The following is a 27,870-nucleotide window of genomic DNA, read 5'->3' as shown; positions in this document are numbered from 1 at the left end:
TTGAGGATTCAGTGGACTATTTTGAAAAATGACACTTCATTTGAATTATTATTTTGGTACGTGGTGTATATCTGAAAAGTACTTAGAAAGTATCGAAGAAGCATTTGCAGTGTAATATAAATTATATTTACCCCAAAGAGTAAAGCTAATACTTTATATATGAAGTGAACCTATTAGCAGTGCTGTTTCAAAACTAAACTACTTCATCCTCAGAGAAGATTTGGGATAGAAATTTATAAGCCATGTTTAGGAAATCAACAATTACATTATACATATATTATAGTCGCTTTAAAGTTATTTTTTAAAAATAAAACCCTTTTCATGTTTACAAGATCTGGCAGATGAATACATTTGCTAACAATTTGTTTTACTCTTGACCATTTCACAAGGAAATTCTTCTACTCAGAAAGTGGCCTGTTATACAGTATTGTTTTCCCCTCTTCATGGGATGGCAGATTTTAAGTTGATTAGGTAAGTTGTAGATCTGGAGGTTGCAGGAGAACTTCAGAGAAGCATCACTATGATGCAGATCAGCAAGAGACATATTAAGATGAGGCAGAAATTGATAAATAGGTTCTGGAGATTTTGGCGTGCTTGCTGAGGCATTTCAATGGTTGAAGCTCTTCTTATAGCAGAGCGAGTGAGGTATTGGACTTTCTCCATGACACCAGGAAGGCAGGAAGTCTGAAGTTTTAAATGGTCAGGAGAAAAATAAAAAGCTGGCAGCCGGATGTGAGGTAACTATCTTCTTTTAGGTAGTCTGGAATGTAAAAATAGTAATAGGATTAGGATCATATGTGTAACTTATTCTCTGAATAGATAAAACACAATTTTGCATGAATTTATTTTCCTCAATACTATTTGTATTTATAACATCAAATGTCTCTAGCGTGTGTGTGTGTGTACACACATACTCGTATTTTTCTGTGTGTCTGTCTGTCTCTCTGTCTTTTTTGGTGAGGTGAACTATGACAGTCTCATTTGTTTTGTGCTTGGAGTGTAGTAACTTCAGTCTTTGCCTTCTTCTCCCAAATCGACTGAAAGTATTATTTGGTTTAGGGTACAGCTTGTTTTGGCTATACCTTTGGGCAAAGTTCTTACATATGGTCTCTTTAAGTCTGTTTCTATGTAAATATAATTGGTGTGGACCTTTATGTATTGATAGCTCCAGAGTCAACCTCATAAAAAGAAATGTATACAACAAATTAGTCTCTGGATCTTAATTTTAATCTAAAATAAAATAGTTAAATGAGAAGTGATTTATCAGAAACATAAATTCAAATTGTTTGTCATTCCTTTTTATGATTTTACAGATTTGTAGAATGTTAATGTTAAATAACATTTTAGCAAGATTTGATATTAAGTACTGAAGACTATCAAGATTGGAGGGCAAAGTAATTAAGTAATCATTATCGCACTGTCTACCACAGACAGTTCCGATTTACAGATGACCCGTACTTAAGAGCAGTGGTTTCTGTTTTGCCTCTTTTTCAGAGCTCCCACAAGATATTGTTGCCTGTGAGGCCTAAGCATAGATAGTTAATAAATAAAACAAAACAAAATAAAAGCAACATGTCATTATAGAAAAATTGGATGTAGGTTAAAAATTAACTGCAAATTAACTGTGTAGATATAATGGCTACTAACATTTGGGCATTTTTTTTTTTTTTCCACAGTCAGGCTACTTATACATCAATTTTGAAATAAGAAAATTAAAATACCCATACCTAACTGTCAAGAAATAATAACTGTAACATTTGTTGATATATCATTGTTAATCAAGATAGTACTACCTTATCCCAGCTGCCAGATTTCATTTTCTGCATAGTCTCTATATATCCCATGAAAGCCTACCTCAACCTATCAGCCCCTGTCAGCTGAAGAGAGCAGAGAGGAGTACTGAAAGAATGGGAAAGGGGAAAAATATGTATCAGGCATGACCAGTTAGAACTTGACATTTATTTTTACAAAGAAACCATGTGGTATCAAGTAGTTAGGTTCTTTAGTTTTCAGTATTTCAACTTGGCTCTGTTTTGAATTATATGGTAGACTGACTGGGCTTCTAGTTGGCTTGAGACTCTGTCCTCCTTCATAGTATTGGTCTACAGTAAGGAGTTCTAAACAGCTAACTTATATCAAGTTTCATTCTCTTAAAGAGTTGGTAACAACCTATATTTCTCTCACATATATTCTTCATCGTCCAACACAGGTAGCTAAAGGCTGTATTTAACTTATAGCAGTCCCTACTTACAAAATGCCAGCATAAACTTGGTATATTGTAATTTAATTACTTTCATTTGAATTCTTCAGATAAAATACTATAGAAACAAAGGGATTTTCTTTTGTTTTTTATGGTGATACATCCTTTAAGTTGCTTCTATTTATATTTGCTTGTTATAAATCTAGTGAATTTATAATATTGGAGAGTTGTGGGAAAATTTCCTTTATTCCTTTATATATTTGACTAGTTGCTTAATATGAGGATATAGAACAATGCAGTTAAGAAAGAAATAATTAGCTTTGGTAATTCCTATTTGAGCTTAGATTTTTGTGAAGTTTCAGGTCTTAAATGGTCTTAAAAGATCTGAATTTTAAAAATTATTTTGAGATAAAGCGTGGAAAAGGGGAGTGTTGGTCAGGAGTTCATCGTGAAGCATATGCAGGAGTCATCTCCTACCCGGACACTGATGAGTGGTACTTCAGTCACATGAAACATGTCACCTTTCCATAAATACTCCAGTTCCTTTTATGATTTTGTCCTTTGCACATGTTGTTCTGCCTCTGCTTGGAATGTCCCCCTCCACCCCCCTCTACCTTTTGATTCTCTGCCAAGGAAACTTCAGTTGATCCTTAAGGCCTAGTTTAAATACCACTTCCTAATGAAAACCTTTCATTAGTTATTAAGGTAGAATTGGTTATCACCTCTATTGGTTTTTAATAGGACTTTAGTGTTACCTGTATCAGTATATCTACCTGGGTGTACTATAATTTCAATTTACATGCCTGTATCCCCAGTTAGACTTCTAGTTTATGAGTAAAGGAACCATGTGTTCATTTTGTATCCTAGTACTTAGTGCATAATTGGTACTGTTTGGATAAATCAATAAAATTAAGGGATTTTTATGACTAAATTTTTTAGAAAACTGTTAATGATCAAAGATAATGGCTGTGATTAACAGATTAACCAGTTAGAATAACAGAATTTGATAGTTTGAACACATAAGTCTAATAATTCATCTCAAGTCTCTTTCTATTACAGATGAGGAAATTGAGGCTTAGAGGATTTACCAAAGTTCATATTCTCCTGACTAACACAACATAACCTGAACTAGGCTTTGTACAAATGAGTATTTGGTGTTTGTGAGATAACAAAGAGGTATGCCCAAAAGAGATGAGCTCTCTACTGTTGAAAGTATAATTGATATACTTAAGAGATGATCTCATAATATTAAAACAGCCAACTGCTATTGAAAAAGGAGAGTTTGTTCCTGGAAACAAATTGGGTGTAAAGGAGATGACCAAGGATAATGTCCTGTTTCTTGTCAAACTTAGAAACATGTCATAATCCTACAGTGATTTGTAGTTACTTTCTAATCTTATGGTAGAACTGAAACCAAATCTGCTTTACATGCTAAAATGTTAGTGGCATGCATTTTAATTTATTGAGCTCAATTTATTTTAAAGTGGTACAATGGGAAATTTGTTGAATCCTAATTCTGCTGAACTTCCAAAACCTGTATGATAATACTTAAGCCAGATTTCATCTCTGGAAGATAGGCTTCCTGTTGAGAATTGAAAAGCTGTATGTGAGAACAGCACAGTCCTATTTTTGGAGTTGTCTGTGACCTTCACTACATTGTAATCCATGGCATGGTTGTCATCATTCTTTTCTCTGCAGTAAAAACCACCCAATGAGTTTAGAAGTCCTGCAGCCTTTGTTTTCCTTTCTTATAGTGAAACTGTTAATAGAGTAGTATTTAATGGAGAGTATAGACAAATAGTTTTATTTTTATGTTATCTGATCTCTTTAGAGCATTCTTTTAGGATAATCGGAAATAGATTGTGTTGGGATGTTCTGAATTTGCATCTGGCCTAAACAGCCATGGAGATGGAAATTATCTCCCCACTCCCCCACCCCTTTTATTAAAAGTATGACAATATATGTAAATTGGGTGTTTTGGGATAGGAGGAGTATTCATTTACAGATGAATTTAAAAATTAATTCATTATCCAGGCCCTAGAATCAGAGTATTGCAAATATGAAAGATGCTTGATAGGAGTTTGGTTGTAGAAATGGTAGATCTCTTTGTCTTGAGTTGCATGTAAGAGGAAGAAAAGTACATACAGAGTATCTCGTATGGCTGCGGGATCCATGATTGCTCTAATTTTTTGGAGGAATGGGAAGAATGTAATTTATTCTTTATGGGATTTATAAAGCCTTTGATCATCCTCTTTTCCTTTTTTGCTCAAAGAAAGTAAGCTTGGAAATTTAAAAAAAAATCAAGTTCAAGATTGTATTCAGTTTTTTGAAGTAGAGGAAGGAAAGAGAAAAAACAGGCAACTCTAATTCTTCAAGAAGTATCATGTGGCGTGTTAGGCAACACGTTGGGTGGAAGGTACTTATGTATGAACTCCTGCAGGAGTCCTTACTTTGTCTGCAGTGAGTCCTGTTTCAACAACATAATATCAGATCCATTCTTGTATAAAAGGAATCTCAATAGACTTGAAAACTTTTGTTGCCCTGCTTTGTAACTTGTTAGACATTTGATACCTTAACAAAGGTATATGTATACTGAACAGTGATTCCTACCTATAACTTAAGCACTTTCAGTGCTTTGAAGAACTTTCCAGAGTTCGGTTTTTTGGGGGTCTTCTTTTTGCTGAAATTATAAATTCTTGAGATTCTTTATATTTGTAGAGTTTAGAATTTTGCTTCTCTCCTTTTCTTTTTGTCTGCTTAGTTATTATTTTAGAAATCATGGGCATATTTTGCTAGTAAATTCAGATAAACATCTAAGACCACCTGAGAAATACATTTTGGGATTTTTTTTTCCCGTTTAATTGGTTCAGAAAATTAGAATTTTCTATAGATTGAGTCTGAATAAACAGGACTTGTCTGTATTTGGATTATTTGGGTTTTTATTTTTTTCCTACTACTCCTTACCATTTCCACAGATAAGCCAGAATGATTATGTATGCATCTTTTTGTGACTTTTGAAATTAATACAGTTCATCATTAGAATTAAGATCAGTCTGTTGACTTACAAAAGTTTGCTCTGGTAGAAACATTTTCCTTTAGAGATTGCCTGCTACTAAATTTGGAAGTTCTATTTGAAGTTACTTTGTGGAAGCAATGTTCCAGAGCTTTGTTGGTCTGGACTGGCTATTTGAAAGAATCTTCAAGCTACTTCTTCCTGGTTGTGAAAAGAATTGTATAAACAAAAATCAGTGTATTCTTGACTCCTAAATTGACGCCATAATAAAATGTTTTCCTCACTTTAAAGCTGTGCCTTGAGGAGAATTCATTAAACAACCACACGGAGAGGTTTTTCTCTGAAATTGGCATTTTGCTGTTGCTATTTTGTCTGTAGGTTTGTCTTCATTATTGTTTATTATTTTAAATATTGAAACAATGATTTAAAAATTAATTTATTTGCAATTAAAATATTCTTTTTATCCCTGTAGGAATTGGCACTTCAGATTCTTTTATTTGGAAGAGGATGTGGGGTGGGAGTGTTGGGGAAGTCTTAAGGAAAAATGAATGCCACTTAATACGTCCGCATTAATGTGAGTGAATCAGTCAACTTTTTGTTTGTTTGAAAGCCCTAAAGATGGAGTACATTTTAAAAAGCACTAGAGGTCCTCAGTTGACTGTGAGTATACTGGGGCGGAGATGTATATCCCGAGCTTCATTTTCATGTGTTTTGTTTGTTTGGTAATACATGCTTCAGAATTATGTAGGGTAAGAACATTGATGCACTATTTCTGGAAATGTTCAAAAAGACTACATCTTACCTGATTTATGTAATTTAGAACAACTATTTTCTTGATTTTCAACCTTTAGGTTTACTCCTTTGCTGGTATGACTGATCAGCACTGTGTTAATTCACAGTTTAGATGAAAGTTAGTGATTTTCATATCATAAATAACGGAGCAGGATTCCTTTGTGCACCTCAAAACAAATGGGGTTGGATATTTAAATGGTAGAAGGAGCGGGTCAGAAATGAAATTAAGGATATAGTACCTGATGTATAAGTTACCTTAAATGGAATAGAATGTTTTTAAATTAAAATAGAAGTTTGTATTCTCTAAATTTGCCTTGTAGAGTACCATTTACAGTATTTGAAGACTCTCAATTTATTTTGCTTTGTCAGTGTCATGATTTATATTTAAGCCATGTTGATCAGCATATAGAATGTACATGTGGTTTAGCATCATAAAACCTAGGTTCCTGCCAAGGTTACCCCGTTTCTTAGCTCTGTGACCTTGGGCAGTTCTTTTTGCATCAGTTTCCTAAATTGTGAAATAGAGATACAATATCAAACATACAGAGAATTAAGAAGATCAAATGAAACATTTGTATACAGCAGTGCATTTAGAAAATTTTTCTTTAAGAATAAAGAAGGAAGCTTTAACTGATCCTCCTTATTTCTAGGATTGGTAATAAATATACTGTCTAATTTAGGGAGGTAATCTAAAGTTAAAATGTAATTTTATCAATTAAAAATTTAATATATAATAAAGCATTTAATGTATTTGATTAATATATAAATAATACATTTGATTTTAAATACATTAAAATCTTAATTATTTTCTTGAACTATTTTATTTATGCAAATAGTCTCCTATCTCTAATTAGATTGAGAAACAATATGTATTAATATATAACCCAAGTGCAATTATTTTCCTTTATGTCCATTAAAATACTGTTAAAATAATTTTGACATTTGAGTTTTAGTAAATGATAGTGGTGTGACTCCTCTTAGTAAAGCCAATACTGTAGTTCTTTCACATTTTTAAAACTTAGTATTTCATAATTCAAACATCTTTCACATTTCTTCCATTTGATTTCATCTAACACTTTTTTTAGCACTTAGTTTTAAACTACATATTTATAAACAAGGACAATACTTAAAAGTCACCTTAAGATAGAGATGAACAAGTTGGAATATAACGTCTGGCACTATGGTATTATTTTTGAAATTTGAATGGTCACTGTAACTATGTAATTTCTATTAACCGGGGCACATTAAATAGGTAAGGATACCTTTAATAGAATTTCTGCTCTTTCTAGAAGTTGTATACTTTTTGGAGCAGTATGTGATGTAGTGAAATTCTGGTACAATGAAAGAATTCATGAACACCCCAGTTAAAGTGTGAGAATGTAATTTGATAAGTATTTGAATAAACATGCACAAATATGTTTGTAAAACATCTGTACTGAGTGACATTTGTATAATACCAAAGAAAAAATATTTTATGAAAACAAGATACTGAGAGGCAATAAGATGCCTCTATGTAGACATAAAAGCAGAAATGTTTTTCCAAGTCTTAAGGAAAGCTCCTTATGGAATTTCATAGTTCTTTTTCATATTGAGAAGTAAAATAAACATTAGTAATAGGAATTAAAAATTCTAGAGCTAGATTTTATTTTAACATATATAAAATATGAAAAAAGTAATGAAATATAATGTTATTTTTTTATGCCCTGACAGATTTAAGAATGGGGAAACATTTTGTTTATTAAATTGAGGATTGATACATTAAAAATAGAGTAGATCTGAAGAGAAGTCATAAAATTTATTGTGGGATCTCCATTCCTGGGCATTTCTTTTCTTTTTTTTTTTTCCCCTAAATTCAGGTGAGGAAACTGATTAACACTGGAGAATATACAAAAGTATATTCTTTAATAGGTGGAGTAGAATAAAAATTAATTTAATCAGATTTGCTCAAATGAGTTATTTAGGAATGTTTGTGTGCCAAAATAACTTTATTTTTAAAGTGTTGAATTATGATTCCCTAAACTGAGAAAGACTTTGAAAAAGACTTTTATATGTGTTTGTGATAAGTGTTTTAAATTTTCCAAACTTGTTCTTTATGATATAGTATTGACTTTAATATAATTCAATTTATTAAAAGCATGGAATTTTTAGAAATGTTAGATAAAGTTTACTGGACTTTATAGAGAGAAAAAGTATTCCAGAGCATTTAAAAAGTAGCTTGTATTATATATTCTTAAACTCCATTTTATTAATATTCATTCTAGGGAGTCATAATATATTAGAATATGTGTACTGATAATGTGCATGTTGTAATTACAGAACTATTCATATTAATCCAGATGTAAATAGTTCAGTCCTGCACTGTTTCTCAGCAGAGTAGCAAATAACAAAATTAAGTCATTGTTTTTGTATGGGGAAATTAAACCACCATGCCACCAAATACAGTAACATAATTAGAAGATTTTTAAATAGGCAAAAATTCACATTTGAAAAGCAAGATAAAAGTGAAAGTTAAATTAAAATGACAAACCAATAACCAGGATTAAAAATGAATGTGACCCTTTTCATTTCACAGTTGTCTCATTCTTACTGTCTTCTAAATAAGCGGATAAGCATTTATTTAGAAATTAAGCATTTTGTCATATCAAACATTTTATTGCCTAACTTTGAACTGAAATTTACAAAATGCAGTTAATTCTTTTTCAAAGTTCAGTAAGTTTGAATTATAGAAGATAAGAATTACCAAAAACAGTGAAATGTTTCTTACCTTGGCTGCTGTGATCATTGCAATATAGGGTATTGAGCTGTATGAAGTCTTGTGGGTGTTTAGCTGGGAGGTTTTCAGACTGTGTTACCAGATTTATGGGAACAGTTGCAGTTGGTGGTGGAGAAAAAGTGTTCTAGGGAGGTCTTACGGTGTCACGGAGGAATTCTGAAGTTATGATTGGTTAACCATAGTCTATCACAACCAAACTTGTTCATTTATCTTACTTTAGGTATGGGAAAGTCATTAACACTTTGTGCTCCTTTTTTTAAAAAAATTGTTTTGAAAGGGTATGGCAGATAAATAATGCAAAAAGTAAGTTTGGGGTGGTAGAAAGCTCTCTTTAAAGATTCATGCATCTTCAAACTTAGAGATAATTGTATATCGGTGGTGAAGATGTTGAAGAGTTAAAGTAGTTACTGAATAGGAATTCTAACAGATTAAGAATACGTGAAGTAAAATAACTTTCATTGAATTTTTGCTGCTGGTGCTTTATTTAATATTGCAGCTTCATAGTGTTTGCTTCTAGCAAGACAATAATTAATTATGTTCACAGAATCACATTTAATCCCTTTTCCTGTCTTATTTTGTTCTTGTTCCTCATATCTGTGTTTGTGAGAAAACCAGGCTAATAACTGCTTTGGGTTTTAAAAATCAACTTATCTTATAAAGAACCAGTATATGTATTTAATTTATTTGTGTTTTTTAAATTAGGGATTTAACAATATATTTATGAATAGTAATTCTCATAGTTAAACTGATATATAACACCTCAAGAAAAAAAGCAATTTATAAACTTTAGTATTTAAGATTTTTAACAACTGTATTACATTACCATAAAATCTTATAAAATTTTTAATAAGCTGACACAGTATCAAGGATTTTGTAGCAAAAAAGTAATTGTAGATTCCTCATCAGTTGCATCCCAGTTAATGAGGCTTTATTGACATAGGTTTATATGTGTTAAAATTCAAGTTGTGTAGTATTTCTAAAAGGATGTGCTTCATTTAATTCTGCAGTTACTTTTCTGAAAAATTACTATATAAATGAAATTTTAGTTAAGAGGTATGATATTTTGAACTTCCCAGAACAGTTTATCTTACCGTAGAACTGGGAAAAGAATCCTTTTGAACAGCCAGGCATCGTTCTCCTGTTGTTTTATGTAATTTTTTGTTTTTATATTAGATTTACTTAAATCACCACACCTACCAATTTTAATTCTTAAATTTCTAATTTTGGAGGAGCTATTTGTAATTTTTAATTTTTTTAATACTTATAGCAGAGTGAACTCAGCCCACTTCACTTTCTTATGGGTAACTGAAATGTGTAGCAGCAGCTGCTTATGTGTCCTTAAATGGAGATGATGTTGGCTCCTTCCAAAGAAAGATAAAATCCTTCTCTTGAGTAATCGCTCATTATTTAAAGAATCAGCTAAAACACAAATATTACAGCAAAGACCCTCTGTGAACCTTGCTAAGGGAAAATTTACAAGTTGAAAGTAAACCCAAAAGTAAGGAAATTTCATTAAAAATGTTTGACACTTTGCTTAGTGCTTTACAACCATTTTTTCTTTCAATCCTTATGTAATAAGGATCTCTTATTACTACCAATTGCCAGTGATGATTGATAATATGAAACTTTGAAACCTAAAGTGTTTTACAGTAATGACAAAGATAACACAACTGCTGAGGAATAAACTAAGGATTCAGTTCTAGCTCCGTTTGTTATTATTCCTTCTCATGAATATTCGAAATAAAGAAAGAAAGAAGAAATTATGGCAAAGAGCTGACTTCCAGAAAATGAAAATGTCTTAATTCATCTTCTTCAAATGACATGAAATATATATGTAAAGATTTTATAATGTAAAAATAAGGTACTATTCAACATCAGGAAAAAAATAAATAAAAAAATAAAAAGTTATAGTTCCTGATATATTGGCATATTGTAGGAAAAAAATCATAATTTGGATATAGCTTTCATAGAGTAGCATATATCAGCTGAGAATTTTTAAGTTGGAGATAAATGAATTGTTGCACACTTTTAGTGTTTTTAGAAAATCTGCTTTATGTTTGAAAATGAAGATTAGGAGATAGATCATTGTAGTCTGAGAACTTTTTGTTTTAAGAAAACAGAATTTAGTGATACTTGGTTGGTAAACCTAAGAAACTGCCATAGACTGAATAAAATATGCTTTAGTTATCTCATATGTTTGTAAATTTATTTAAACAGCATACATAAGCGTATACACATCTTACAAGGATACTAGCAACTGTGTGTGTCCGAGTTGAAAAATGGAGTAAAAATTGTACCTTTCATATTTGTACAAGGGTGGGGGAGTTTCTATATTTACCTTTTTCCTTTGGGTGAGCTGTTGCTGCTGCTGTTGCTTATTCTTCCATATGGAACTCTAGGAAAGTGTCACATTTTAGTCTTAACCTGATTGCTCAAACAGAAAGTTGTTTAATATTAAGGAGCATTGGTGAATTGTAGTATAATCAGTAGAGTGTTCCTCAAAAATTTCTCAGCTAGGGGCTGGAAAATTTTTAGGGGGTACTTTGTCAGAATCTTCATTTGGAGTCACCTTATAGTTTGGATCTATTTTTGGTCACATGACTTCATACAAATAACTTCCCTAAACTGCCTAATCTGTGGAATGGTATTTTCGTGAGGGTTTAATGACATGAAGTGTATACAGTTATTATCAGAGATCCTGCAACACAGTATCCATTTAGTGTTAGTACTTATTTTCTCTCTTGCTTTAGAAGATGATTCTTAACATGCAGTCAATGGGTAGAGTTCAAGGGTCTTTGAACTTGGACAGGGAAATAATTACATCTTTATTTTTACTAAACTCTAAATGAAATTTTGACTATAGACCACAAACTGTAGGAATGTCAGTATATTTGATTGTCACCATAGAAATCTCAGATAATTTCATATATTATGGTTATTGCAAATAGCTGGAAATATTGTTTACATGCATCACTTTTTTGAATTACCATAATTAGACCTGCCTATAGATAATTGTTACTTAATACATTAATAAAGAAGCACATATAGTACTACATCACAAGTTTGTTTTTTAAAAATAATAATTTCAGTGTGATTCATTTCCTTTTTGATCCTATGCATCTTGTTTTTTGTTTTATTTTAGAACTATTTTAAATTTGCATAATTATTGCGAAGATAGTACAGAATGTTCCTGTATTTTCCACACCCAGTTTTCCCTACTGTTAACATACTACATTAGAATGGTACCTTTGTCTCAACAATTATACCAGTATTGACACATATTTTAACTGAAGTTCATACTTTATTTAGACTTCCTTGGTTTTCCCTATTGTCCTTTTTCTGTTCTAGAATCCTATCCAAGAAACCGTATTACATTTAGTGGTCATGTCTCCTTAGGCCTTGGTTGTGACAGGTTTTCAGCCCTTCCTCTTTTTAATGCCCCTGACAGTTTTTCAGAGTACAGGTCAGATATTTTGTGGAACATCTCCTAAGTGGGATTTGTTCAGTGTTTTTCTCATCGTTAGACTGGTGTTTTTGAGATGAAGGCCAGAGAATTGAAGTGCCATTTTCATTGCATTACATCAAGGGTAAATACTATTGATATGCCTGATTACTGTTGATATAACCTTGATCACCTGGCTGAGGTGTAGTGTTTATCACGTTTCTTCCACTCTAAGGTTACTCTTTTTTCCCCCCCTTCCTTTCCATACCTGTTGTACTCTTTGGAAGTGTAGGGTAGGAAAGCTTTCTTTTCCTCACCTATTGCTAAGTTCATGGCTGAGTTACCTGCAACATAAGACAGATGAACAAGAGAAAAGCATACAAAATTGAGTTTTACATGACATGGGAACCTTCTTAAGGACGTGAAAATGAAAACAGGCCAGGAAAGCTCTGTATTTTTATACTAAGTTTGATGAAGAGGTAGGAGTCATGGAGAAGTATCATTGGACAAAGGATGTATGATCTAATGGTAATAAACTAGGGAGAATTTAGCAAGTCCTGTTCAGATTCTTCTCTGTGTCCCTATGTCTTCAGAGATAAGGATATGACTTTCCTATGGATGTAGGGAGAACAACTCTCTAATAAGGGGCTTATGACCTGCTTCTGGGGAGAAGGGCAAGAGAAAGGTGAGAGTGGTTTTCCTGCTTCTGCTATCTTCTCAAATGCCAATGTGCCATATTTTGGGATAGCATGTCCTGAACCCCTTTAGAAGAAAGTCACTATGCACAGCCCATACTTATGCTCCACTATGGAATGCTGTATATCTTATTTTATTAATTTTATTTTATTTATTCTAAGAACAGATTGGTGGGCTTCAGCAGTCTGCCAAAAAAGTTCATGGCACACACACAAAAATTAAGAACTTGTGTTAGAGATGTTTCTGTAATTGTATGGGACAACTCTTTTTTGAAAGAGGAAAACTGAGTTTTCAAACAGGCTAAAATCCAAACCTTTTAGTTTGGTATTTTAGTCCTTATCTTTCTTGTTTTGTCACTTATCACATTCCTTTGTGTCCTGTGCTCTGGCTCTGTACAGCTGCCTGTGGCCCTCTGTACAGATTATTGTTCTATTCTAAGCCTTGGTACTTTTTGTAGGGATGTCCTCCTTATGATCCCTTATTCCCTTCAAACTGCTATTTCAATTTACCTCTTCTGTGGTTTTCTCTACCTTATGCCAAACAATTTTGTATGTACCTCTATTTCGATTTACCTCTTCTGTGGTTTTCTCTACCTTATGCCAAACAATTTTGCATGTACCTCTATTGTTATCTTTTTGTTGTATTTATTAGTGTATCTGCTTAGACAAATTGCAAGCTCTTTGAGAGCCGATCCAGTAACTATATTTGTACTGCTATTTATTTTTTATAGCACTATGACCCAGTATAGTACCCGACTCATAGTGATTCTTACTGATTGAATGAAGGATTGAATGAGTGAATGAAGTGGGGATGGGAAAAGATTGCCACACTCTAATTTGTAGTGATGTGTCAAGAGGACAAAGGAAGCTTTAAGGCAGATCAGTTTTCTGGAAACTTTTGGACAAGAATTTAATTTAAGTGGTGACTAAATTAAAACATGTTAATATTTAGACAGATGTACAGTAACATGCAAGCTTTGAATGAATTTTTGTGATGCACATAATACTTCAAAGACAGGGAACTTTTCTTAAGGTTAGACCTAGGTACCCACAAGGAGTATTTTATCTAACTCTTCAGGGTACTTTTCTATTGAAAGTTTGAGAAATACTGCCTTAGATTTTAAAGTTACCTAAGGAAGGATTAGTTGAAAAAAAACATCGAAGCAAAAATGAGAATGAGAGTAGCAGTCTGTGATTGAGAGGATGGGAATTTTCTCCCTAGGGCAATAGGAAAGAGAATAGCAGTTATTCATGACATGGAAAAAAAACCCAATACTAAAGTAACCTATAAACCTTAAGGTCATTTTAGGAGGGGAGGTAGGTTCACTTTTAGAATTGATTTGCCAGATACCTGATGGCCCAAACATTTTGTTTTTTCATAAATGTCTGAATTCTGGACACATTCTGTTTCAGTATGAAATATCCCAATTAGGGAGAGGGAAGAGTATTGACATCAGCAGAGGCCAGATTGTTTAAGAAAAGGGCTCATATAGGTTTGCACAATTTTTGGAAAATTTATGAAACATACTCTGATAGAAATATGATAGCACACTATGTGGCTTCAAGGAACTTACTTGTCTATTAGTATACAAGTAATATGGAAATGAAACATTTAACATTTGGAAGTTAACCAACCACTAGTTCAAGATAACACTAGGAGAACAAGGAAATTCAAAGTTGAGGGTCAAATGAGCATTATAGTAAGAAGGAGTATGACTTCTTAGAGAACTATGTATTCATACAAAGGAAGCTGATAGAACCAAAGCCATAAGGTAAGGAAACACACACACTGCAAAACAAATTTAACAGCAGCAAAAATCAACCCTCAGGTTTCCAGATAGTTGCATCAAAATTCTATAGGTCATGATGCTGTTCCACTGTTAAGATTCCAGTTCAGTTTAATGATCTGCAGTTTCCTCACATACATTAAATTCGTTATCTTTGTGCTTGGCACCTCAGCCCTTGAGCCTCTTGCATTCCCAATCTTTGTGGTGTCACTATCACTTGTTTTGTTATCTAGAATGGAAATTTGAGACTTATTCTTTCTGTCTTCTACTGGACACCCCCTTCACTAAGAAATCAAATGCAGATTCCCATGGCCTCCTCAGCTCTCCTCTGAACTTGATGGAAGCATATTAACTAGGCTTTCTACCTTCTTTCTTGACCCATCCCTATTTAGTTTTCACTCTGATATCCATGTTGGTTTTCTCAAGTGTGAATCTGATTGTTACTTACGTGCCGACAACTTCTCATTGTATTAATTTCTCCTTGATAAAAACCTAAACTCTACAGCATTACATTGGAAGTTTTTTCCTGATCTGGCCATTGTCATCTATTCCCAACGTAACGGTTTCACTACTCCATTATGCGTTGGTTCTTCTGTCTGGAATCTTTTCCTTACTTTCATATTCCTCTGACGCCCCTTATTGTTCAGAAATAGGTAGAGAGGAGTCTTGTTTTGTTTGTTTTAAATTTTTAATTATGTAAGTAATAAATGAGTATCTCTTTCAGTTCAGAAAATCAGATATCAGATGTTGGAGGGGGGCTTTCTGTAAATATTTTATGGGTATATTTATTTTCCTTGCCATAAACTTCATGAATAGAGACTAATTTATTTTTTCTAAGCTTCCCACACAGCTTATTCTTTAAGAGCTTACTGTAATATTTTTAAAGTTAATAGATATTTAGGATATTGTTTTGCCATTACAAGTCAGATCTTAAAAGGATAATTTGAAGGAAGATTGAAGTGAGAATAAAGCCCTCACAGATTTTAGATAATGTGATTTCTTTGTCCAAAGTGATTGCTTCTGAAAATTTGAGATTTTACTTGTACTTAGTTTCTTTAATTTGTTCACACTTTGACATGTGTGTAATATCAGAGAACAAACTTTCAACAAATTGAGTTTAATGACCTAATTGGCTTTTATTAGTGATTCATGAATTGGGCAGCATCTCATCTATAAAAATGGAAAAGCACTCAAATGGGCTTTACAGGCAGAAAAATGTCAAAGAAAGCAGAAACAAGGAACAAAAAGTGGATTGGTCCTTATAAAGTTACTTTTCTTATAGGGTTAAAACCAGAGACTTCCTTAGTATGTTGGTCTAGGTAAATTGGGCCCCTTCTGATTAGTTGCTGTGAATCTCCTGTTTGCTTGGAAAACTAGCCCAGTTTAAAGTTCATTTTGATTACATGGCACCTAGCACAAGTAATTCCATTCTAGTTTGGTCTGGTCTGTTAGGGCCCAGTAAGGAGCTCAGACCAAAACAGTGTTCTCTCATATTTTCTTTGATGGTAACATACTGATTAGTGGGGTGGTTGTTTGTCTGTCAGTCATGGCTTACAAGTTAGGAGTTCAATTTGAACTGTCATTCTTGTCTATTCTTTTTTCTTAATACCTTACTTTATGATTTTCAGAAAATGAATCTTTCTGTGCTCTAGTTTTCTCTTAAATAAAATGAAGGCAAATTGAATGAATTTCTAAAGTTTCTTTCAAGCTCAAACGTTCTGATTATACTAAACTACCTTGAAAAATGTGGTTATTCTGAAAAGCAGCTATTAATTTTAGCTAGCTTTATTAAAATAATCAAACTTAAACTTCACAGAAGTCAGTTTCTAATTTCTTTGGTCAAATTACTGGTTTACTGGTTACCAGGTACTGTACTAAAGGGATACAGTTAAAAAAAAAAAAAAAGTCCTTGTCTTCATGCATCTTAAATTTTAAAAAACTTCTTAAACAAAGCAAAACAAAAACAATACATGCTCTTTGAAGAGTAGTTTTTACTTAATATGTTTGGGCATTTTTATGTGATTATACTTTAAAATATATATTACAAATTTTAATGACTGTTACTTTTAGTGTATAAAAGTTAGTATATGTGTACCATAATTTTTCGAATTAAGTCTCTTATTGGATATTAGGTGATTTATAATTTTTGCTGTTATAAACCATAAAAAATAACACTGATGACCATCTAATGTAAGATACCTCTCTTTTGGCTCTATAAATTTATTATATCTAAATGTTAGTTTATGTGAGGAAGATCAGGCTTGTAAATGAATTTGATTTGTATTTAAAATCCCATTTAATAATTTTAAAAGATTAGTCCATTGCATTTCCTTATAATTAGAGAAACTTCTCTGAGAAAATGAAATAAGGATAGAATTTTTCTTGGTGAGGATTAAACTCTGCAGCAGTAACATGCAGTTATATGACTGGACCACCCTAGCAACTAAAGGAGTCACATTTAGTTCAGAGAAGGTGGCCTTTTGGCTGTGCTCCTGCACTAAGGATAGGGTAATAATTTTATCTTAGTTTAGGTCTAAGCTTTAATTTAAAGACTTTGATAATGTTAACATTTAAGATTAGCTCTTGATTTCCTCAGATGACAACCTCTAGAACATATTAGCTTTTATCCTTCAGCTACACAGTTTAGCTTATCGTTCATTTTTTTCAGCATGAATGTATTCTCGAGAAGGTTATATAAGTGGGTTTTGACATATGAAACTCATATTTACCTTATAAAGCAAGAGATGTAAAACGTCTCAGTGGAAAAGATTAATAAGCCCAACTTCCTAATATGTAGATATTATGACTTTGCAACTTAATAAACTGAGAGTTATGCATAGTTTTATTTCAGTAAAGCTGTACTTTCTCTTTAACCAATCTCCAAATTAAAAGTTTGCATAGCATAGCAAAAGGACATGAACATATCCATCTGTTTTCTTTGCCCCTGAGTTGGTCAAATGTGATGAGTAGGATCCAAGACCAGCCCTAGCATTAGAATCAAGAGGATGCATTTGGCCATGTCATTTATTAGGCTACTCTGTTAATGTATTCTTTTTTTATAGGCTTATTGCTTAATTGGGGCCATGGATAACTGAAAACTTGTTGACTCCAGCATTAATATATTGTTTTTGTTTTTTTAATCTAACTTGAAAAAATAAAATATCTAACAATTTAATATTTGGATAATTATGAGTCTGTATAATCAAAAAGTGCTCTTGAAACTTCACACTTCCAGAATAGAAGGTGGTATGGCCACCGAAGACTATCTTTCAAATTTATCTCTATTTTATAGTAAACTAAATTAGTTATGCAAATTAGTCAAAGGTTCTCCTGGTCCCACAGAGATAAAGCTAGACCTCAAGGGTCTGAAAACATGATTTTTACTCAAATGTAAGTTTGTGTACTGATCTTTGAATTATAATCTTTAAAGTGTAGATATTTCCTTGGTATAGAAATGGTAATAGAGTTTTTAAGTACTGCCAATTTGTGGGAGGATTACCTTCTGTAGGAATTTCCAAATTTTTAAATCAATTGGTATTTAGAAAATATTGTCAACTACTGTACTGTGCTGAGTGTCGGGGGGTACAAAAGAATAAGACTTAATTTATCATGATGCAGATAAACTGGGAAAGGAACCACTGCCATAATTTTCTGTTACATTGCTCTAATTACAATACCTGTCTGTGCTGTTGGAAATCCTTTTGGATTTTTTTTGAAGGCTGAGAAATATACTTAGGGGATTCTAGCTACTCATTGTCTTTTTGTTGATTGTGTGCTTTGGGCCAGGTGATGAACTAGATTCTGGAAATGAAAGAAAAACAATTAGCGGCAGCAATCAACTTGTTCCTGTTGTACATTCTAAACATAAAGGAGATCTCTAAATTCCACTCAACAGTTTTACCCTGAGTAGTTTCCCTTTGTTGGCTCTTGAGACATTTTTTTAAAATGATATTTTTAACATATCAAAGAATAAAACATTAATGACCCATAGCTGCACTGATAGAAAAGAAAAAAGTAGTATGTTGATAGTAGTAAAGTCAGATAATCTGAACTTATACAAAGTAAAAGCCCTCATTCCCCTCAAGATAACCACCATTAATAGTTCCTTTATATGCTTTTAGAAGAATTCTTTGGTATGTTTTTTAGTAATGTTAGGTAGTGTTTTGGTCCCAGAACATATTTATTATTATGCATCTTTTATCTCTTGATAGAAAACTATGGTAAAAGACTTGATTAAACATATTTTGGTAACCTGATTTTAAAATGAAAGACATTAGCACTTGTGCTATAGCTGTTTTAGTAGAAGCTGGTTCTATACTCTGGTACATTAGTTATTTGTAACCTTGGGCAGGATCCAAAGTAGACCCACATAATATTAAAAACTTCATTTTGAAAAACTTCTATTTCTGTGTTTTACAAATTGTCAATAATACCCTTATTTTTTTTTCCAGTTTGATTGCCAGTAGTAGCTGTCTGGTTTATTAATTACAAGGGATTAACTCATTAAATCCTACTGTTAATATACTTCATCTTAAGTTTAAAAAAGTAAATTAGTTATAGCAACAAAAGGTTCAGAAAAGGCAACGTTCTGTTTGTTTTACAAATAAAATTCATAATTAACTTTATATTGAAGAGCTTTGTTTTACTTAAACTTCTAATTGATTGCTTAAGGAAAGTGATTTACTCCTCAGTCTTGGGTACACCATTTCCCCCATTTACTTTTGCATTATGACTGTAATGAGATCATGTTTCGTTCATGGAGCCTTTCTTTGTTGGCATTTTTAAAAAACATGATAATGCTGACACAGATTAGACATCAACCAAGTTGATTTTTGAGGGGAAAATTGTCCTTCCCTCCAAAATAAAATAGTTAATAGTAATGTAGATGTTTAGCATGGTGGAAATCAGAAACACTTTTAGGATTCTCCTTATTTTCATGTGTATGTATTTTTAAGGCATGAAAGGTAGATATATATTCCTCTTAGTTTCTTTTTATCAATTTTTCCAATATATTTGAATTGTTATTTCAGTAAAGTGTTTTACGGTGGCAAGGAGAGCATATAGAGTTAGTAATAAAAACAAATTGAAGAAATAGATTATTAAAAACATAGTTCCTTCTAAAATTTAAATTTTGAGGGTCAAGATGCAAACTTCAGTTTATAATGGGTCACTCTGAGAAAGCATTTACTGATAGAATGTTTTTTTGTGTGATTTTTTTGTCTTTTTGGTTAGAAAAAATATGTAGTAATGCACATCATAAATAATTACATGGGCTTAGTTAAGATACAGACTTTATATTAAATTTGCAGTTCTTTTAGTAATGACATAGTCCATGTCTTTTCTTCTTTAGGTGAATGAAAGCTCTTTAAATTCTATGTTATTTGTAGCTTATTTTCATCTTTATTATTGAGCTTTGTGAATTTATTTATTTTGGGGTGAGGTATTGTGATTGTTTTACCAAAAGCACTTGTAGAGTATCTCTTCAGATAGACTGTTCCAGGAAACACAGAAAGATTCTCTGTGTTATTTGACATGTTGTGAGTGATGAAATGAGCTCAGGGACAAAGGCAAATGAAGGAGAGATAACAAACTTGAAGAATTGCAGAGGTTGTATTCCAGTTAAGTGTAGTAGCACTGGATTATCTAAATTTAACAGTATTTGTCCAGGCCAAAGAATTTTGAGCTATTTTCAGCTGCACTAGAGTAAACTTCTGTTAGAAACATGTTTGGCCATGAAGTGACATATTTTGGCAACTTTCCAGAGCATCTGGGTCTCATCTAAGTAGCATGTATTTGGGATTCTTGCAGATGCCCACTATCCCTATTCAGTTATGAGAGTGGAATTTGCCACTTCCAACAAGAGGTACCTATATAGTCTTCTCGGGCTATAAATCTTTATACTTAGGGTCTACATTCAGAAGAATTATGATTCTTCTTTTGCTAGTAAACTATTTTCTTTAATCAGCAAAGAACTGTTTATTTTATGCATTTTTAGGTGAAAAATGTAATTCTCTTCCCTCCCTGAGATGGCAACTACCAAATATATACATATAAATGTTCATTGGGCACTTTTACAGATTTTGAAATGTTACTTTGATGACATACTTTCTGTTCCTTCACATTAGCTCACACAATTACAAGCCTTTATAATTACCTGTTACATTTTTTGTTCATGTCTAGTTAAAGTTTTATTACTATTTATAAGCTACAAATATAAATTATATATTCATGAATTTAAATGATCATGTTTTCCTTGATTACCTATATTTGGCTACAGTGAAGTAGAAATGTGACTGACTACTTGAAATTCTAGTTCAGCATAGCAGCAGCAGTTTCTTAATTTTATTGATATGTAAATTTTAATGCATGGTTTTTTATCAAAACAGTGCTTATGTTTTCTGGGGTTTAGTCAGAATGTGTATTTTATTACCAATATATAAATGCCACACAGTGGTATGCCTCTTATGGCCAGTCATGGTTTTATTAAATAGAACTTCTTAATTGTTTTCTAACTACTTAGGTAAAATGTTATAATGGGATATAGGAAAAACGTTATTTGAATATAAAATACTTTCCTCTTTTCCATATTAGGAAGCAGGATTGTCTTCTGCCTTAATAGAAGAATTTTTTATTCTCCTAGATAATTGAAAGCTCTTAAGAGCCAGCTTGTAAGTTGTTATTAACTCTGTTCTTGCATTCTTGTTGTAGGGTGTTTACTTCATAGGGCTTTTGTCTTATCTCATGAATATTTGCAGATAGGATAGCACCAAAGTGATGAAAAGATAGGAACTTTTAGGCGGGATAGTGCAGTCTATCATCTACAGTGCCTCTTTGAGGACTTAAAGATTCTCCTCTAGCAGTTAAGGCCTTCATTTCCCCTCAGTCCTACTTTCAGGGAGAGAGTAAAATAAAGTGTAGGTATATCCTGTGATTATTACATATTTTGTTTTTGTTGAGGTCTAACATATGTACAGTGAAGTATAGAACTGTGTTAATGTTAAATGTAATAATACCTCCATTCTATTTAATAAATATGTATATACCCTTGTAACTACCACTCAGATCGACCTATAAAATTTTCATTGCCCAGTATGTTTAACTTGTCCCTCTTCTCAGTCTATATAGCAACACCCTACATCCCACCCATTTTGCAGTTCTGCTTTTATCATCATCGAATATATGTGGCTCAGTATAGGGATTCTTTTGTTTTGTATGTTTGTGTGTAAGCACCAAATTCAATTACCTTTGCCTCTTTTGTTGAAAATCAGTTGACCACATATGCGTCAGTAGATTTGTGGATCTTTATTCTGATCCATCAGTTTATCTTTATGTCAATACCAGATTATCATGATTACTGTAATATAATGAATATAATGTAGTACAATAAGTCTTGAAATCAGGTAATGTAAGTCCTTTACATTTCCATAAAAAGTTTAGAACTGGCTTGTCAGCTTCTAAAAAAAACTTTTTAGTTGGTATTATGTTTAATCTATAAATCAGTGTAGGGACAACCTTTTGTTTTTATTTTTAAAGGTTTTCTATGATATCCTAGTGAAGTTTTATAGTTTTCAGCACATAATCTGTTAAATTTTTATTCCTAAGCATTTAATGTTTTTATGATGTAAATGATATTAAAATTTTTTAATTGCCAATTTTTTGCTTCTAGCATATAGAAATACTCATTTTTAAATATTGACCTTAAATTATATAATGTTGCTGAAGTCACCTATTAATTCTAGTTTTTTGTTTGTTTGTTTGTTTTTTAACTAATCTATTAATGTGATGAATTACATTGATTTTAAAATGCTAAACTGAACTTGCATTTCTGGGTTGGACCCCATGCCATATTATCCTGTCCATATATCTCTACTTCTGCATTTTATTTTATTTGAATTAGTTAAGGGTTTTCGTTATCTATATTCATGAGGGATATTGGTCTGTAATTTTCTTATTTTCTACTATTTTGTTTGGTTTTGGTATCAGAGTAGTACTGACTTCATAAAAGGAGTTAGGAAATGTTCACTTTTCTGAGTTTGTGGAGAATTGGTGTTAATTCTTCAAACATTTATTTGGTAGAATTCTATAGTGAAACCATTTGGGCCTAGAGATTTCTTTTTTGGAAGTCTTTTTTTTTTTAAACTATAAATTCAGTTACTCTACTGGTTTATAGGTCTGTTCTAGTTATCTATTTCATACTGGGTGAGTTTTAGTAGTTTGTATTTTTTGAGAAGTTGGTTCATTTTATTCCAGGTTATTGAACTTGTGAGTGTAGAGTTGTTCCTAGTAATTCCCTTATTATTCTTCTGATGGTTTATAGTGATATCTCCTGTTTCATTCCTGGTATTGGTAATTTGCATCTGCTTCCTTTTTTCTTTCTCAGTCTAGCTAGAGGTGTCTCAATTTTATTGATCCTTTCAAAATACTAAAGAACTAGGTTCCCCCCCCATATTGATTTTTCTCTATCGTTTTTATGTTTTCAACTTCACTGATTTCTGTTCTTAGCCTTATTTTCTTTCATCTTATTGCTTTGGATGTATTTTTTTCTAAAAATGGGAGATTAGATTGAGGACTTTCTGTTTTTTTAATGTGCTAGAAATTTCCTTCTCAGTACTGCTTTTACTGTATCCCACAAATTTTGGTGTTTTCATTTCATTCAGTTCAATCCATGTATTATTTAGAAGTGCGTTATTTAATTTTAGTGATTACAAAAAATGGTGGTATTGTTTAACTTTGAATTTCTGCATTTGCTCTAAGATGTATTGTTTTAAATACTTTTCAATTTATTAAAATGCCTCATTATTATTCAAGCCCTGCCTTATTACCTTTCTAAAAAGTTTTCTTCTTTTACTGTTTTGTCTTTTCTTTAGATTTAGGTAGAAAATACCTGTAAAATCAGTACCTCATTTGAAGAGTAGACTCATTTTTTTCAATACTTCCTATCATTATTCAGGTATTCTATCTCAAGAGTTCGTTTTGGTAGTTGATGTTTTCTTACAGAGTTGTCCATTTCATCTAAATTTTTAGATTTATTGATATACTGTATATCACAATACAATTTTAAGTGTTCTTTGCATAACTAGTTTTAAATATTTATATATATATATAGTCTCTTCAAATAAATAAATATATAGAGAGAGGGATGAAGGTACTTCAGGAAGTCCATGGAAAGATTTGTATTATCTTTTAATTTCATTTTTCCATGAACTTTTGGAAGTATCCTATTTATAGTGTCTTGCAACTATTTAATTTTGTTGTGAAAGCAGTCAGACAATATATAAAGGAAGGATCATGGTTGTGTTCCAATAAAACTTTATGTCACTGAATTTTTAATTTTATGTAATTTTTATGTATCACAAAATATTTTTGTTTTGATTGTTTTCAACCATTTAAAACTATTCATGTTTAGTTTTCAGGCCATAAAAACACAGACAGTGAACTGGACTTGCCAGCCCCAACTCTACCTGATCTATTTCAGAGAGACATGTATTAAAGTCATCACTATGATTTTGAATGCATTTGTTTTTAAATTTATTTTTAATAGTTTTTCCTCATATGAGATATACTATTATTTTTATATTTTAAATTGACTTTTTGAATTGAAACATAATTGATGATACATATTTATGGGGTAGAGTTCACTATCGGTATTTGTGTACAACGTGATGATCAAATCAATATTATTAGCATGTTCATCATTGCTAATTGTAATTTTTCTTTGTGTTCCTTACCCGATTACTCTCTAACCCCCCCTCCTTCTTTCTCCTCCCCTCCTCTAGTAACTATAGGTCTGTTTTCTCCTTCTGAAAGTTCAGTGTTTTATTGTGGCCAGCTTTCCTTCTTTCCTTCTTTCCTTCTTTCCTTTTCTTCCCTTCCTCTCTCCCTTCCCTCCCACTTATGAGTGAGGACATGCAGTATTTCTTTCTGTGCCAAGTTTATTTCACTTAACATAATTTTCTTCAAGCTCATCCATGTTGCTGCAAATGGCAGAATTTCCTTCTTTTTTTATGGCTGAGTAGTAGTTCATTGTGTATATATATCACATTTTCCTTATCCAGTCATCTGTCAGTGGACATTTAGGTTGGATCCATATCTTGGCTATTGTAAATAGAAGTGTGATAAACATGGGAATGCAGGTATCCCTTTAACATGATGATTTCCTTTCTTTTGGGTATATACCCAGAAGTGGGATTGCAGGATCATATGGTAGTTCTATCTGTAGTTGTTTGAGAAAATTCCATACTGTTTTCCATAATGGCTAATTACAGTCCCACAAACAGTGTACAAGTGTTCACTTTTCTCCGCATCCTCACCAGCATTTATTATTCTCAGTCTTTTTGATAACAGCCAGTCTAGCTGGGATGAGATGTTATCTCAATGTGGTTTTGATTTGCATTTCCCTGATCAGTGATGTTGAGCATTTTTTCATATACCTGTTGGCCATTTGTATGTCTTCCTTTGGAAAAATGTCTGTTCAGCTCCTTTGTCCATTTTTTAATTGGATCGTTTTTTTCACTGTGAAGTTGTATATTCTAGATATTAATCCCTGGTCAGACATATAGTTTGCAAATATTTTCTCCCATTCCGTAGGATGTCTTTCACTCTGTTGATTGTTTCCTTTGCTGTGCAGAAGCTTTTTAGTTTGATATAGTCCCATTTATTTATTTTTTCTTTTGTTGCCTGTGCTTATGGGGTCTTATAAAGTCTTTGCCCAGTCTTACATCCTAAAATGTTTTCTGTATGTTTTCTTCTAGGAGTTTTATGCTTAAGTCTTTAATACATTTTGAGTTGATTTTGGTACATGGTGAGAGATATGGGTCTAGTTTTATTCTTCTGCATATGGATATCCAGTTTTCCTAGCACCATTTATTGAAGCAACTATCCTTTCCCTAGTGTATGTTCATGGTGCCTTTGTCAGATATCAGTTAGCTGTAAGTACTTAGGTTGATTTCTGGGTTCTCTGTTCCGTTCCATTGGTTTGAGTGTCTGTTATTATGCCAGTACATGCTGTTTTGGTTACTATAGCTTTGTAGTATAGTTTAAAGTTAGGTAGTGTAATGCTTCTAGATTTATTTTTCTTTTGCTCAGGATTGCTTTTGCTATTCAGGGTCTTTTGCTGTTCCATAGGAATTTTAGGAATTTTTTTTTCTATTTCTGTAAAGAATGTCATTGGTATTTTGATGGGGACTGCATTGAATCTGTAGATTGCTTTGGGTAGTATAGACATTTTCACAATGTTAATTCTTCCAATCCATGGACATGGAATGTCTTTCCATCTTTTGGTGCCCTCTTTCATTTCTTTCAGCAGTGTTTTGTAGTTCTCATTGTAGAGATCTTTCACCTCTTTGGTTAAATTTATTCCTAAGTATTTTATTCCTTTGGCAGCTATTGTAAATGGGCTTGCTTTCTTGATTTCTTTTTCTGCTTGTTTGTTTTTGGTGTATAAGAATACCAATCAATATCCTTGATGAACCATCATGCAAAAATCCTTAAGAAGATATTAGCAAACAGAATACAACAGCACATCAAAAAGATTATAAACCATGATTAAGTGGGATTCATCCCAGGGATGCAAGGATAGTTTAACATATAGAAATCAATAAATGTAGTGTACCATATAAACAAAAGCAAGGACAAAAACCATATGAATGTCTCAGTAGATGCAGAAAAAGCATTTGATGAAATTCAGCATCCCTTCATGATAAAGACTCTCAACAAATTAGATATAAAAGGGAAGTATCTCAACACAATAAAAGCTGTATAAGACAAACCCACCACCAGCATCATACTGAGTGGGGAAAAAATGAAAGCTTTTCCTTTGAGAACAGTAACAAGACAAGGATGCCCACTCTCATTACTCCTGTTCAACATAGTATTAGAAGCATTAGCCAGCGCAATCAGGCAAGAGAAGGAAATAAAGGGCATCCAAATTGGAAGAGACGAAGTCAAATTGTCACTGTTCACAGATGAGATATACTATTAAATGGTAAAAATTTGTGATTATTTTCTTGATGAATTTTACTTTTAACTAATATAAAACTCTATTTTCATCTACGAATTTCTTTCTTCTTGGCCTGCATTTTATTATATCCAAGAGTGATACTGCCATCTGCTATTATTTTATTCATGTTAGCCAGTACTGTGGAAGGACATAGTTTGCAAGCCACACAGTAACTGTTCCACAACAAAACAAACAAACAAAAACATTAGCTTTTATATTGGACTTAATTTTCAGTAATTTTTAGTGTGAGTGTGTTAAGGCAATGGCACTTAGATATCTTCCTTTTCCACATTTGTTAATGTGCCAAAGCTAATAAGATAATGCTATCTAGAACTTTAAAGTGTATATTTATGTATACATATTCAAGGTTTGTAATGTGTCATTGTCAAAGGGAAAAAGCTTTTCTCTCTTCTTGCTGCTTTTGGATGTAATACTTGGAACCTAACAGATACTTGATACTAGTAAGATTTTATACGTTCTCATTAGCCTACCAAATATGTGATTAAGAAAAACAATTTTTGTTTTATAAATAAGGGGAGAAGATTTTTAACATCTGCTGACCATTAAATTGGCAGTTTTTGAAGAATAACCTCTCTGTAAGATTGTAATGTGGAAATGTGAGAAAGAACCAATTTGAACATATCTATTTCCTTCTCACTCTTCAGCCCCTGTGTTAGAACTTTCAAAAGATAAATAGTTCCAGGGTGGATATCTGATTTTTTTCCAAATTCAGTGTAAAATGATTCTATATTATTTCTATCAGATTCTCTTTTAACTCTTTCAAGATTGGAGCCTGAACTGCTATAAATTTTCATCAATTGTTTCTCATATGTCTTTAGTAATGTAACAGTTCTTTATATTGTACGCAAAACCATAAAAGTATGATAGCTGCTTTGCTATTTGAGACTTCACAATATGAATTTTTGTTTTTCAGTTTTGCTGGGTACTTCAGATTGCATCCTGTGACTTCATTTAATATAGTATAGACTGTGGTCTCATTAGAAAAGTTATTCTCCTTAGAAGATAAAATGTCTCCATAACTGTCATTTTGATAGATAGGTAGTTATGTACAGGTTTAAAAAATTACTTTTAAGTCGGTCTGCAGCATTTGGCTATGTGTGAGGTTTTATTCTCTTTTAACTATTTTTATGAATGAGGGTTTAAGTTTAG

At 32.3% G+C, this 27,870-nt stretch overlaps 2 protein-coding genes across 4 annotated transcripts in view; one reads left to right on the top strand and one right to left on the bottom strand.

Annotated features, from left to right (window-relative positions):
• Positions 1–27,870, top strand: part of CEP85L (centrosomal protein 85 like) — a 143,575-nt gene that overhangs the window by 46,900 nt on the left and 68,805 nt on the right. The window lies entirely within an intron of this gene.
• Positions 104–8,879, bottom strand: PLN (phospholamban). Its single transcript, XM_063096940.1, has 2 exons — positions 8,770–8,879; positions 104–760 (listed from the first exon to the last, which is right to left on the bottom strand). Exon 2 carries the CDS (start codon positions 661–663, stop codon positions 505–507), a length of 159 nt encoding a protein of 52 aa, XP_062953010.1. The 5' UTR covers positions 664–760; positions 8,770–8,879; the 3' UTR covers positions 104–504.

The sequence above is a fragment of the Cynocephalus volans genome, chromosome 5, assembly GCF_027409185.1.
Source record: "Cynocephalus volans isolate mCynVol1 chromosome 5, mCynVol1.pri, whole genome shotgun sequence".
NCBI classification, from domain to species: domain Eukaryota; kingdom Metazoa; phylum Chordata; class Mammalia; order Dermoptera; family Cynocephalidae; genus Cynocephalus; species Cynocephalus volans.
This window is presented reverse-complemented; position numbering and strand designations above follow the sequence as displayed.

Excerpts from the sequence above, each read along its gene's own strand:
- PLN (XM_063096940.1), bottom strand. The coding sequence starts at position 663 with ATGGAGAAAGTCCAATACCTCACTCGCTCTGCTATAAGAAGAGCTTCA.